This window comes from Peromyscus californicus, unplaced genomic scaffold (genome assembly GCF_007827085.1).
Source record: "Peromyscus californicus insignis strain IS unplaced genomic scaffold, ASM782708v3 Scaffold_4__1_contigs__length_199733344, whole genome shotgun sequence".
Lineage (NCBI taxonomy): Eukaryota > Metazoa > Chordata > Mammalia > Rodentia > Cricetidae > Peromyscus > Peromyscus californicus.
Genome location: NW_026294562.1, coordinates 112,116,864 through 112,130,522, shown reverse-complemented (window position 1 = coordinate 112,130,522; position 13,659 = coordinate 112,116,864). Strand labels below are relative to the sequence as shown.

The 13,659-nt window shown below is 42.7% G+C and overlaps 1 protein-coding gene across 1 annotated transcript; it reads left to right on the top strand.

Moving 5' to 3' along the window:
• Positions 1 to 2,894: 2,894 nt before the first annotated feature.
• On the top strand, positions 2,895 to 4,355 carry Ccdc89 (coiled-coil domain containing 89). The gene has a single exon (XM_052713142.1). The coding sequence runs from the start codon at positions 3,050 to 3,052 to the stop codon at positions 4,160 to 4,162; it is 1,113 nt and encodes a 370-aa protein (XP_052569102.1). The 5' UTR covers positions 2,895 to 3,049; the 3' UTR covers positions 4,163 to 4,355.
• The last annotated feature ends 9,304 nt before the right edge of the window (positions 4,356 to 13,659 follow it).

The window sequence follows — 13,659 nt, the reverse complement described above, 5'->3', positions numbered from 1 at the left end:
TAATTTTCTGGTCACTTGTCTTGACTGTACAATTTCTAGTTCATGCAGTGTAGCTTGAGATTTAAGGAAGATGTATAAAATGAGAAAAAAAAGTTACAATAAGTTTACTTACATTTTTGGTATTTCCTTTGCCCATTTTTATTGATAAAAATTCTCTGACAAGTTTATACAACTATATGATCCATTTTTAACAACTCTCACCACCCCCACCTTCTCTTATTGCCTTCCCATTGAGAATTCCTCCTCTTCCCCACAAGTCTTTCCCCAGATTCCTCTCCTTTTGTTGTTCTTTATTTTGTTTCGTTTTGTGACCCACCGATTTTTAGCCAGGGCAGTCTATGTGACCACGTTTTGAGCTATCCACTGTAGCCTGGTTAATTTACATTTTAAAAAGTCTTTGGCATCCATTTTTACAAAACTTCAATGTTTGCTAAAATTTCAGTTTAGCAGACCAAACCAATTCAGAGTTGAAAAGTGGTAACGGAGTCGTGGCCGTTACATAAGGAACACCCTGCAGCTAGCTGACTAAAGACACACTAACCAGTTGACTGGCTTATTGGCAAGGCTGGAGCCAGTGATGTTGTTTTCTGTTTCTTGCCAATGTTTGTTGTATAAATACAACAACACTCTAGCCACCATGTTGCTGCTGGCTAGAGTTCCCAGAACCTGCTGTGGTGAGAAGGAACAGGGAGACGTTGATTGATGATGGGTAGTGTGCTGGTTAGCTTTTGTCAGCCCAACACAAGCTGGAGTCATCTTGGAAGGGAGGACCTTAGGTGAGGAACTGCCTCTGTTAGACTGGCCTGCAGGCATGTCTGTGGCACATTTTCTTGATGAATGATTGATATGGACGGGCCAGGTTCACTGTGGGCGGGGCCTCTTCTGGGCAGGTGGGCCTGAGTGGTGAAAGAAAGCAGGCTGAGCAAAGCAGTGAGCAGCATTCCTCCATTGTGTTTGCTTCTGTTCCTGCCTCAAGCTGTTGTCCCGGCTTATCTCGATGACGGACTGTAACATGAAATAAACCCTTCCCTCCACAAGCAGTTTTTGGTCATGGTGTTTATCTCAACAGCAGAGGAGCAAACCAGAACGGGTACTAAGTTACTGTTAAATGTAGATGGGAGCAAGAAATTCTGCTATGTCCTCAAATAGTAGGGTGAATGCAGGCAATGCCAAGCTATATATATCAAAAAGGTCAAAGAAAGGATTTTTAAACCTTTTCACCATAAAAAACAAATAAATAAGCTTAGTGTGGAGGCTCATGCCTATAATCCAGCACTCCAGAGGTAGATATAGGAGGATCAGAAGTTCAGAGTCACACCTGACTACATAGTAGGTTGAGGCCAGCCTGGGCTATATGAGACGCTTTCTCACAGAAAAAGGAAAAAAAGAAAAAGAAAGAAAGGAAAGAAGGAAGGAAGTGACCGAAGTAAAAGTGTGAGAAGACATATTTAATCTGTTTGGATGTATGTGGATATATATATATGAAATGTTGTACAGTGCCCTTTTAATATGTATGTTTATGCTTTTATCAGTTAAAAAAGTTTAAAAGTCTAAAATATCCAGTTTCGGAAAGTTTCTAGATCGTGGCGTTGCAATCCATGCATAGACAAGAAATTCATGATCTGGGAAATAATCCCTAATATTTGAGACCAAAGGGAACATCTCAACCCCTTTGTCTTATGTGTTGTTCCCAGGGAAAGCTGAAGTATTTAAACATCCCCCCAATCGTTACAAGGGCACATAGACTGCTTTGTTACCATAGAGGTCTAACTCCCCAACACAGTCATTACACAAAGAGCCAAGTATTTCTCTCTCCCTAAGTTAAAAAATACCAAGTTTATTTTGAACGTCAAGTTTTGTACCTTTCTTTTCTTCAGTTATCTTTCTAACTAATGAAAAATTTCCTTTAAACATGATAATGCTCAGTAGCTGCTTCTTTGGGGGTATTCAGGTTCCAAGCTTTTTAATTATTATAAGGCAGACAGCAAAAGCTATGCACAAAATGTTTTCTTTCAGATTATTATCCAAACAATGAGCTCCTGACAAGGGCGATTACGAGTTCACAGTACAGCTGACGTACTTTCAGTTAGCATAGATACTCTTAACTGATTTTCACCAATAATATAGCGAGGGCTTTTTATCCAGCATTCTCTGACAAGTCCTAAAGGATAGGTAGTCATAAATGATAGGAGAATTTTTTAACCGGATTTTGGTGGATGAAATACTATCTAATTTTCGTTTGCATTTGTTGGATCATTTGTGAGGTTCACTTCTCAGCTGTCTCTGTTTTCGAATGTAATGGTTCGTTTCTCTTTTAACACGATGTTCTATTAATTCCTATAAGCTTTATATATAAAAAGTCAATCTTATCTGACAAGCTAATTAAAGATATTTGATCTTTACCGTTGGCCTCTGCTCAACGTACTTATCTCCGTCTCTCCAGTATGCTAGGCACAAGGGTAAGCGTCATGTTTTTGTTTGTCTTTGCTGATTTGATCACATTTGTATTGCTCATTGTGTCTCCTTCTGTACACTTATCTTCCCAATAGATTAAAACAGGAGTGCTGAGTGCCCAGGCATAAGGACGGCCCTAAAGGAACAGAAGAAATTTCATTTAGAACTGAGCTAAGCACCTGGGTCCAGATGCCCCTTTGTTTCTACAGACAGCAGGTTCTTTTCAGGACCAAGGGGAGGAAGGAGTCTCTTTAAGCTTGCTTTGTTTACTCTAAGCAGAAATCAGGCGGAGTCAGGCCCCCTGTAGTGAATAGAAAGCTGACTTTGTGGTTGGCTTCTCGGTGCTGCGCAGGCTGGACCGTGGCAGTGAGCTGAGAGCTGTGATAGGTTAAAAATAAAAAAAACAGGCAGGCGTAGCCTGACCAGATTGGCTCTGGACGCCCCCTATTACCTCACTGCATTCTGAAGGTCCGCCCACCAATTGCAGGACTCCTTACTGGAAAAACCAACTGCTGGAGAGTGCTAAGAATCCATAGCAACGCCCTTTTGAAATCAAAGGGGGAAAGACTGAAGTCAGCTCTCAGTCAAAGCGTCTATGCCTCAGGACGGGAAGACGCTTAGGATGGACACCCCACCCCCTGACGAGCTCATAGGAAAGCAAAACGAAAACCTGCAAAACCAGGATGAAGAATTGGGGTTTAAGGAAATGGACGGTCTGAGAGAAGCTTTGGCCAACCTTAGGGGACTGTCTGAGGAAGAGAAGGGCGAGAAGGCAATGCTCCGCTCCCGCATCCAAGAGCAATCCCAGCTCATTTGCATCCTGAAACGCAGATCCGATGAGGCTCTGGAACGCTGCCAGATACTGGAACTGCTCAACGCTGAGCTGGAGGAGAAGAGGATGCAGGAGATGGAGAAGATGAGGACCCAGAGTGAGCACGTCCAAAAGCTGGAGGGTCGCTTTATGACCCTGGCAGCCAACCACGAGCTGATGATCCGCTTCAAGGACGAGCACAAGAATGAAAACCTCAAGCTGAAGGAGGAGAATGAGAAGCTGAAGCGGGAGAATAACAGCCTCTTCAGTCAGGCTCTGAAAGACCAGGAGGCCAAGGTACTGCAGCTCACTGCCCACAACAAGGCCCTGGCAGAGGAACTGGAGGTCTTGAAACAGAAATGTGCTCACGATGCCAGCCAGGCACAGGCCCGAGAGAAGGAACTGCTGGGACTGCAGAACCAGCAGGCCTGTGCCCATGCCAAGGAGACAGAGCAGCTGCTCAGCCAGCTGCAGAGCCTCAGGCAGCAACACCGGCAGGCCACCGAACAGATGGCGAAGGACCAGGAGGCGCATAACAGCCTGAGCCAGGAGCTGCAGGCGAGGCTGCAAACTGTCACGCGTGAGAAAGAGGAGCTGCTGCAGCTGTCCATGGAGAGAGGCAAGGTGCTGCAGAACAAACAGGCGGAGATCCGCCAGCTGGAGGAGAAGTTGGAGACAGCGGCCATGGCCAAGAAGCATGCACTAGAACGTTTTGAGCAGGAGGCAGTGGCAGTTGACAGCAACTTGAGAGTTCGCGAGCTTCAGCGTAGGGTAGATGGGATCCAAAAGGCTTATGACGAGCTGCGTCTTCAATCAGAAGCCTTCAAAAAGCACAGCCTGGATCTTTTAAGCAAGGAGAGGGAACTTAATGCGAAACTCCGCCATCTCTTTCCATAAGGAAAATTCTGCTTCCTGTTGCCACCTTAATACTTCAGATATTTGTGCCTTAGTATTATGGCAAAGCAAAGATAATTCATTTACTATACTTTTAAGTACAAAACCACTTTACTATGATGTTGTTACTGTTGTAAAATTAATATTAATATTCAACTCTACCACCTAGAATACATTTAAGATTAACCAGAGTCCACTCTGTGCCTTTGAAGTCTTCTTAAGATTATCAGTATCTTCTACCTCATAACTTACTCATCCTCAACCTCAGATGTCTTCCTGTAGCTTAAGATTTATGAGTTAAAGGATCCTAAGATGAATGTACTAGCATGAAAAAAGGAAGACGTAGCCCCATTTGCCATTCCTGAGAGCTAGGCTTACCGTGGTACTGTAGCTAAGATCATAAACAGAGGTCAGCCTGGTTCTCAGTGAAAGAGTGGGAAACCAAGCTTGGCAAACCAAAAGTGATCACTCACTTGTTTACCAAAATATAAAGGCCAGCTCTGTTACATCATTCTATTGAGCATTAAGATTCAAGTTTGCTAAGTCAACCAACTTTAATATTCCCTGCAAGTTTAGCTCACTTCCACTTTCCTGGTTTTCTCCTTAGTGACAGATAGGATTTAGATGTGCTGTATTGAGACTCTCAATGGTTACATTTTCTTTTGTGCAGTAGCTAATAGGCAAAGGTATGTCAATTTAAGGCAACCAGTCATAGCAGATTTGGTTTGTTTTTATAGTAACTCATATATTGTTTTCTGTTTCTGTCAATACATTTTCTTGTAATTAAATTTGCATTTTAAAAGTCTAAGCTTAATGTATATATATGTATGTATACGTACATATATATACTTTATACATACATATATATACTTATGGCATTTTGTAGGAATAATTTGTTTTTGTAGAAATAGTTATTTAACATGACAGTTAAATATAGATTTCGGTAAGGTTCCTAAAGAAGTAAAGTCTTCAAGTTAATTAACAAAATATGATTTACTTCCTTATGTCCCCCATATTTAATCATTTTATATACTCAATTATGAATACCTGTAAGATAGATTATAGTATAGTAAATTTTCTCGTGCATTTGGTGCCAAGAACACCAATAGTTACATAGCAAGTTTTATTTACTAAAAAAACCTTATTACTTATGGGCTTTCTTTTTGCCTGTTGTTAGTTTTTTTAGTTTAGTTTTGTTTTTTGCTTTCGTTTTTCTGAGACAGGGGAACTTAGCCCAGGTTACCTTGGAATTCACCAACATCACCATGTAATGAAGAAAGAAGAATGGGAATATGTGATTGTTGCGCATCAAAGATTTTTTTAAATACTTTTTGTGTGCAAGTGCTTTGCCTGTGTGTGTGTGTGTGTGTGTGTGTGTGTGTGTGTGTGTGTGTGTGTGTGTGTGTCTGTGTGTGTGTCTGTGTGTGTGTCTGTGTGTACACCATGTGTGTGCCTGTATCCAGGGGGCTTAGAAGACGGCATCAGATTCTCTGGAACTAGAGTCATGAATGGTTGGGAGCCCCCATGTGGGTGCTGGGAACTGAACCAGGGTCCTTAGCAGGAGCCACCAGTGCTCTTAACCACCGAGTCTTCCCTCCATCTCTCACTGGGTCAAGCCCTTACCATCTCACCCTACAACAACGAAAGAGGGGATGTGTTGTCACTGTTTTATAGCTGGAACAGTGAGGCTCTCAGAGGGCGGCTTGTCTAAAGCCATGAAGGTCTGGAGAGGCAGAGGTGAGAGCTGAACTGAAGGCTCTTGGGCAGGTGCCATGGAACTCCCTGCCTTGCTTTAATCCTTTATCGTCACTGTCATGCAATTAATGTTTTAACAAAGGGCATCACACTTGTACTCTTATGCAGGGCATTGCCAATTAAGTAAGCAAGTCTGCTTTCAGGCTGTAAAATCCATGCTTCTTCCCAGTATGTAAACTACCTTTGAAACACACACACACACACACACACACACACACACACACACACACACACACACACCACGAGGGGGGGGTTATTCCCTGTGTGCCCATCACCTTGTATTTAATCTCTGACCATTCAAGAATGAGCAACCAGGATAGAATGCTTTCTTTCCTAAAGTAATATTTATCATCGGAACATTTAAGTTCCAATTCCAATTGTATCCTTGGAACAAATTGACATGTCAGTTGGCTTATTCTAAACCATTGTGTTTAGAGGGAAAAATTTAAAAGCAAAACAGCAACAAAACTCTTCTAAAACAGACCCAATCTTCACACTCACGGGCAGTAATCCTAAATGAAAGGCAGCAGAATGGAGACCCTAAAATTAAACAGTGTGTCTGCTACATTGCAGAACTAAGCATGACCTCTGGAAGAGCACAAAATTGTAAGTCCTTGGTGTGCCTTGAAGGAATGAGTCAAGTTCTAAAGATGAATCAGAATTTGTAGAGAGAAACATTGATGGACAGGTGAACTGCCATGTTCTCAGAGCACTGTCTCTGTGTCAGTGAGTGAAAACGAATTCAGGCTAGTTCCTAGTAAGGGGTGGGTGGAAAACCTAGATCTCCACAGCTTCTTTCTATCGAAGTTTTTAAAAAGTTATTTAAAGACTTGGAAGGAGCCCTGGGTACCCATGCCTGTTAGTCTATCAAGCCCTATTTTACCAAGATACCTATGGAGTAGCTGTGGCTGGGTCAGGGCACTGACCAGATGACTTCAAGAATTATGAATTGAATCACTTCCTCACCATGAGTCTGAGCAGAACTTTGAGACCTTGCCCATTAGGCCACAAGGAAAGAGTACCGATGACTTCTCTCCCTAAAACCTAGGTTACCCAATCAGATGGTGTGTCTTCCAGCGTCCATTGTCCCAAACCAAGCCATCTGGAAATACTTCAGCCAAGCATTTTCAGAGGGCATGTTGCGATGGTTAATTCAGATGAATCAGGCTCCACCACTGTGATGGGAAAGAGGCTAATCTATGTTATGTGATGAGAAGAACTAGAAGGAAGGGGCATGAATATTTAATGGGCCACTAACAGTATCTACGGTACTATATCCACTTAGTTCCCAAGTCCATGTCAGGCGGGGAACACTTTTTCCTTTCTTTTTAAAAATTTATTTTTATGTTATGTGGGCCATTAGATGAGATTGTGGCTTCGGTGATTGATTGTACATTGGTGTTTTGCCTGCAAGTATGTCTGTGTGAGAGTGTTAGATCTTAGAGTTAGAGACAGTTGTGAACTGCCATGTGGATACTGGGAATTGAACCCAGGTCCTCTGGAAGAACAACCAGAGCTCTTAACAGCTGAGCCATCTCCCCAGTCCCCAGGGAGTACTTTTTAAAGAAGCGCAATCATGAGTCTTGAAAACATTTCTCAGAATGTGGAACACTGACTAAGAATAGGCTTTTGCAATTATTTCCCATCCTCCTAAGAACAAACTGACATTATCTTCTAAATGCTAAAAACGTGTTAAGCTTAATGGCCTGGGCTATGCAGGTGAGCTCCAGTACCTGATAAGCATCTCACTTAGGGGGAAAATAATCAAGAACCAAGCATTTTCCTTTTTTTTTTTTTTTTTTTTTTTTTTTTTTTTTTTTTTTTTGGTTTTGGTTTTTCGAGACAGGGTTTCTCTGTGTAGCTTTGCGCCTTTCCTGGAACTCGCTTTGGAGACCAGGCTGGCCACGAACTCACAGAGATCCGCCTGGCTCTGCCTCCCGAGTGCTGGGATTAAAGGCGTGCGCCACCACCGCCCGGCGCATTTTCCACTTGGAAAACAAATCAAGAAAAACTTCCCCTTGGAAAAAAAAAATCTGCCTCGTCATTCACTACATATCTAATTGATTATAATATCCCACAAGCCCCAAATTCCTGGGTCCACAAGGGGACATTTGGCTTTGCTAATTGCCAAGTTGTTCTCATCCACGTTATTCTGTGCATTCATCTAAAATAATTTTCTCTTTCATATTGAAGGTTTGGTATAGTTTGGATCGTAAAAGCCCACATGCCCATGTGCTAAAAGGCTTGGTCCCCAGAGGGAGCATCTTTGGGAAGTGGTAAGAGTTGGGGCTTAATGGAAGGTCTTTAGGTCCCTTGCTACTGAAGAGGACTGTAAGACCTGGATCCTTTCCTCTTTCTTTGCTCTCTGACCATGAGGTGGGTGGTCTTGTTCTGCTTTGTGCTCCAGACATGATACCCTGCCATGTCCCGAAGCAAGGGAGGCTAATTAATCATGGACTAAAACTGCAAAACTACAAGCCAAAATAAACGTCTCCCCCTTATCAGTCAACTGTCAGTATTTGTTATAGTGATGGAAAGCTAATACAAGATTATATATTCATTATTTCATTCTAATAGCAGAAGGTTAGAAATAGCTCACAGCATTAAAGAGCACTCAGTTAACTTTACCCTTTGTAATTCAGCACAACCGTGGAGAAATAAAGAGCCAGTTCATTGTCTATCATATAAATATCTTCAGGATGTATGTAAAAAGGTGAAACAATATAATAAATACTATTTTTTGTGTCCTGGGCAGAAGAGGATAGGAGACTATGAATAAAATGTATTTCTATATATACAAATGAATATTGAAAAATACTAAGGAAAGTGGTTATCAATGGTGTTGTGGGACATAGGGAATGAAGTTGACAGAAATAAGATTTGGAATGAAACTTTTCAACATGGACAGTTTTTTATGTCAGGTTTTTGAACCATACACCACCTTACCTAGTGGAAAGATAGTAACATTCAAAATAAAATTAAAGAATCTTCCACGTGTCTGCTTAATTTCCAGCAGGCTTCATTTCTGTGTGAATTATTTAAAGCCTGCAGAATTTTCTTTCTCCAACTAGGCAGGCAAGATCTATTTTGGAGCAAGCCAAGCATGGCCTGACAGATCTGGGTCAGGTCATTCGGCTGGAAGCTGCAGCTCTCACAAACGTTCAGTAGCATATGGAAAGTCACAGTATGTTTTTGCACACCACAGAGTGCCTCCTAATGTCTAGCATTTCTCTCTTGAATGTAGAGATTGGGGTATTTTTAGCTTTTCTCATAGATTTTCACATTTTCTTAAATCTTAGATTTTATATATTTATTTCCATTGGTGTGTTTCCATTGTACATGATAATGCATTACAAAGACTATTTTCATACAGATCTATCGTGTTCTTTGAGCATACTTCCCATCTCCCCACCTTTACTTCTGCTGGTCGCCCATGTTTTCCTAGACAGTTTCACGTCTACCTTTATGTTACATGTATGTATGTAAGTTATGAGAGAGAGGAAAAAGAAAAAATTCATTCTATTACTGTACATTACTTTTTTGACATAATTTTTTATTTAAAAATTTTTCTTTCCTTTTACATACCAACCCCTGTTCCCCTCCCTCCCCTTCTTCCCCTCCTCTCCCCTCCTCCCGTGCCTCTCTCATCCCCTCCTCATAGAGGGTAAGGTCTCCCTTGGGTAGTCAGCACAGGCTGGCATACCAAGTTGGGGCCAGACCTAGCCCCTCCCCCCTACATCAAGGCTGAGTAAGGCATCTCACCATAGGGAATCGGCTCTAAAAAGCCAGTTCGTGAGCCCAGGATAAATCCTTATATACATTACTTTTTATCCATTCTTATACTGATGGGCACTCCGATTGGATCTATAACTTAGCTGTTGTGAATTGTGCTTCAATAAGCATAGATATGAAAATATTTCTGTGGTAGGCTTACTTGGAGTCCTTTGGTAAGTACACAGGAATGGTTGGTTCGTAAGGTAGATCTACTTTACCTTTTGTGAGGAACCCCTTACAGATTTCTGTGGGGGATAGAGTCCATCCCCACAACAGTGTATATGAGTTCCCTACTGTTCACATCTTTACGATGTTATTTTAATGCCTGCCTTTCTGATGAGAAGGAAGTGCAATCACAGGGTAGTTTTACTTTGCAATTTCTCTGATGGCTATTGAGACTGAACATAGTGTTCTATGTTTATGGGCCATTTTTTCTTCACCTTTTGAGAACCCACTGTCTATTTCATTAGCCTGTTTATTGATTGAGTTGTTTGATTTCTTGTTCTTTAGTTTTATGAGTTCTTCATATATTCTAGATGTTAATTCTAAGTCAGATGTATAGCTAACAGATTTCCCTTCATTTCTATAGGGTGTCTTTGGTGAGAAGACACTTTTTAATTTCATGTGATCCTATTTATCAATTGTTAGCATCATTTCCTGAACAACTGGGATCCTATTCAGAAAGGCCTTGCCTATCTTCCAACATTTCGCCTGCTTTTCCCTCTACATGGTTTTGGAGTTTTACTTGAAGACTTTTGATACATTTCAAGTTGATTTTGTACACAGTGAGCTTCATTCTTTTACATGCAGACACCCAGTTTACTCAGTACCATTTTTTCAGAAGAGGTTATCTTTTTTCTAATGTGTATTTTTGGCATATTTGTCAAAATTTGGGTGGCTTAGCTCATGGGTTTACATGAATGTCTTCTATTCTGCTACAACCTTAGATTTTAGGTAGTGTGTTTTCTCATATGCTCAGTCTGTTAGACTTTGGATACTGGGTTTTGCTTTTGCTCTAGCCGAGGAATGGTAGTAGAGGCGGGGCAAACCAAACCATTATAGTCTTTCAATCAGATTTGCTGTGTTTAATCTATTTCATTCATTTAATAGATTGCTTTTTTGTAATCTCTTCTAGGCCAGGCACTATGATAAGTGCTAGGATAGAATGCAAATAGGCTTTATTCTCATTGAATTTGCTTCCAGAAGTTAAGAAAAAATGCTCAAGAATGGGGTGATAGGAAAATGCTTACAGTCTCCAAACCTAATTTAGGAGAAATTATGGAAAGCGTTTCCTAGAAGTGGATTGAGTAATAACATCCTTGAAGTAGAATGCATAGTAATTGTCCAAGACAGTGGTTCTGAATCTTCCTAATGCTGAGACCCTTTAAGACAGTTCCTCATGTGGTGACCCGCAACCATAAAATTATTTCGTTGCTACTTCAGAACTGTAATTTTGCTATTGTTATGAATCATAATGTAAATATCTGCTATGCAGGATATCTGATATGTGACCCTTGTGAAAGGGTTGTTTGACCCCCCAAAGGGGTCGTGACCCACAGATTGAGAACCACTGGTCTCAGAGAAGGATTAAATATGCATCTGTCAGAAGCCATCTCAGGACCTTCTGTTCTGGGTAAGGAAACCATCTCCCCTGCTCTCATTGCAGCCAAGGTTATGGGGCAGAGGTCACATCAGCCTCAGCTGATGCTCTCTAGTCAGACTGACCTCATTATACTCACATTAGCACTTACCTTGGTCCTCATCAGAAGTCTGAGCCTTCATACCTGACTCACACTCTTCTCCACCCTGCTCAGATGCTCCCATGGCCACTGGGAAACGTAGATCTCTGAGCAGCAAGCTGGCCCATGGGCTAGGGCAGCAGTGAAAGGGTTGACTAATGGCCTTCGTTCAATCCTGTTCTTTACCAAGTGATCTTAAAGAAAGTCTAGCTGGGTGGAGAGAAAAACCAGAAAACTCAAATCTTGAGTGATGGAGATGTGAACAGGACCTGGCATGAACTTTACATAGGTGTAACCATATAGAGAGATGAACTCTCCTAACGGCTTTAGAAATATCATTTTAAATGAATGTTCTTTTTAAACATAGTTTTTTATTGATTCTGTGCGAATTTCATATCATGCACCCCAATCCTGCTCATTTCCCAGTCCCTTCATATCTGCCCCTCACCCCCATAGCATACCCTCAAAAGAAAAATTTAAAAACTATTAATTAAAAAAAAAGCCACTTAGCTCCTCCATCTTTTCTGCCTCTTGGATACCTCTTCGTTTGTCTTAATGGCACTGGGAGCTGCTGTGTGCCATGCAGTAGACACGTCTATCCACACAGCTTTACTTGTAAAGGTTCGCTATAATGAGTTGTTGTTCAGGTTCAAGGCCCCTGGCCTCTGGCCCACCATCAATGCTGGACCATCACTGAAACTCCTCAGATATCCCATCATTGCCCTGAGTCATGGAGATCCTGTGGCTATGGTTCCTCAGGACCAGTCCCTTCACGTACTTCAGCAGGTCATAGATGAGTAGATGCTGGGGTGGGCCACCTCAAAACCCTGAATGTGGGTCTAGGTGGTAGCTGATTTGGTCACTCTGGGCCTCCCCCCACCCCCAGACAAGGGGAAGCGCCAGATCTTCTATACCATGGACCAGTTTTCCCATGAGGTGGTGAGGGGTGGGGCCATCTCTCCTGAGTGTGGGGCCAGCTCTCCCATGAGGGGTGGGGCCAGCTCTTCTGCTGCAGTGACCAGTGAGGGGCAGGGCCAGCATAGGGTGGTAGCAGCTCAGCACAGCCCTCAGATTTTAACACTCCTGGTTCCTATCATGCCCGTTGGTATCTTGGGCCATAGAAATCAGCACAGACTTCAGTTGCAGCAGGACCAAGGACCCAGATATGGTCCTTGGCAGCAGCTAGGGCCTGGATGTGGCCCCAGTGGCAGCCCAGGCCACCCAGTTCATTATGGCCCTGTGGAACCATAGCCCTAGGACAACAACCTAGTCTCAGGTGGCTGACCAAACCCCAGGTATCTGCATGACCCTAGGTGGTAGCAAGAGCCACGGACATCAGATCAGACCCTGGCTATTGCAGGGCCATGGACTCAAACATGGCCCTTGGCAGCAGCCTGGGCCAGTGACACCATGGCCCCAGGTGGCAAGCAGGCCACTCATGTTGGCATGGCCCTAGCAATGGCACAACCCTTAGATACCAACATGGCCTTAGGTGGTTGCCCAGACTCAGACCCCAGGCATCCATGTGGCCTTTGGAGATAACATGGGCCATGAACATCAACACAGATCGCATCTGTGGTAAGACAATGGACCCAGATATGGTCCTTAGCAGTAGCCTGGGCCAGATGACACCATGGTCCCAGGTGGCAGGCAGGCCACTTAGATCAGCATGGCTCCAGCAGTGTCACAGCCCTCAGATACCAACATGGTCTCACGTGGTGGTCCCGATCCCCAGCATCTGCTCAGTCTTTAGTGGTAACTGGAGCCCAGGCCCAGACCCCAGGCATTTGGACACCAGCAGCAGCAACAGTGGGTTTTCATTTATTAGAAGACATCCCACAAAAGGGGGTCATGACTGGAAAGGGTTTCAGAAACTCCACTGTTTAGCTATTGTTACAGACCTGGTTCTACAGTTTGGAACCAGTTATGGGCCCCTTCTGGTCTTACTGTCCCTTACAAATTATGGCCCATGGATAAATGGGCAAAGAAAATTGAAATGAGCACTTAGGTCTTTGTAATATTCTTACATTTTTTTCTATAACCAGTCAAAAATTCAACCATGACTCAGCGACATTCTCTGCTATCTATGATCTGATTTTCTGCCTTAGAAAAGCCAGCAAATGCATGTATCAGTGCTGGAGCTGTGGTCTTTTTATGGGACATCTGGTATATAGGTACTCATCTGTGTCGATCCCCCTTTTAATGGAATGTCCTGCATTGTAAATATAAAGA

Bases quoted from the DNA above. Each gene is read 5' to 3' on its own strand.
- Ccdc89 (XM_052713142.1), top strand. From the start codon at position 3,050: ATGCCTCAGGACGGGAAGACGCTTAGGATGGACACCCCACCCCCTGAC.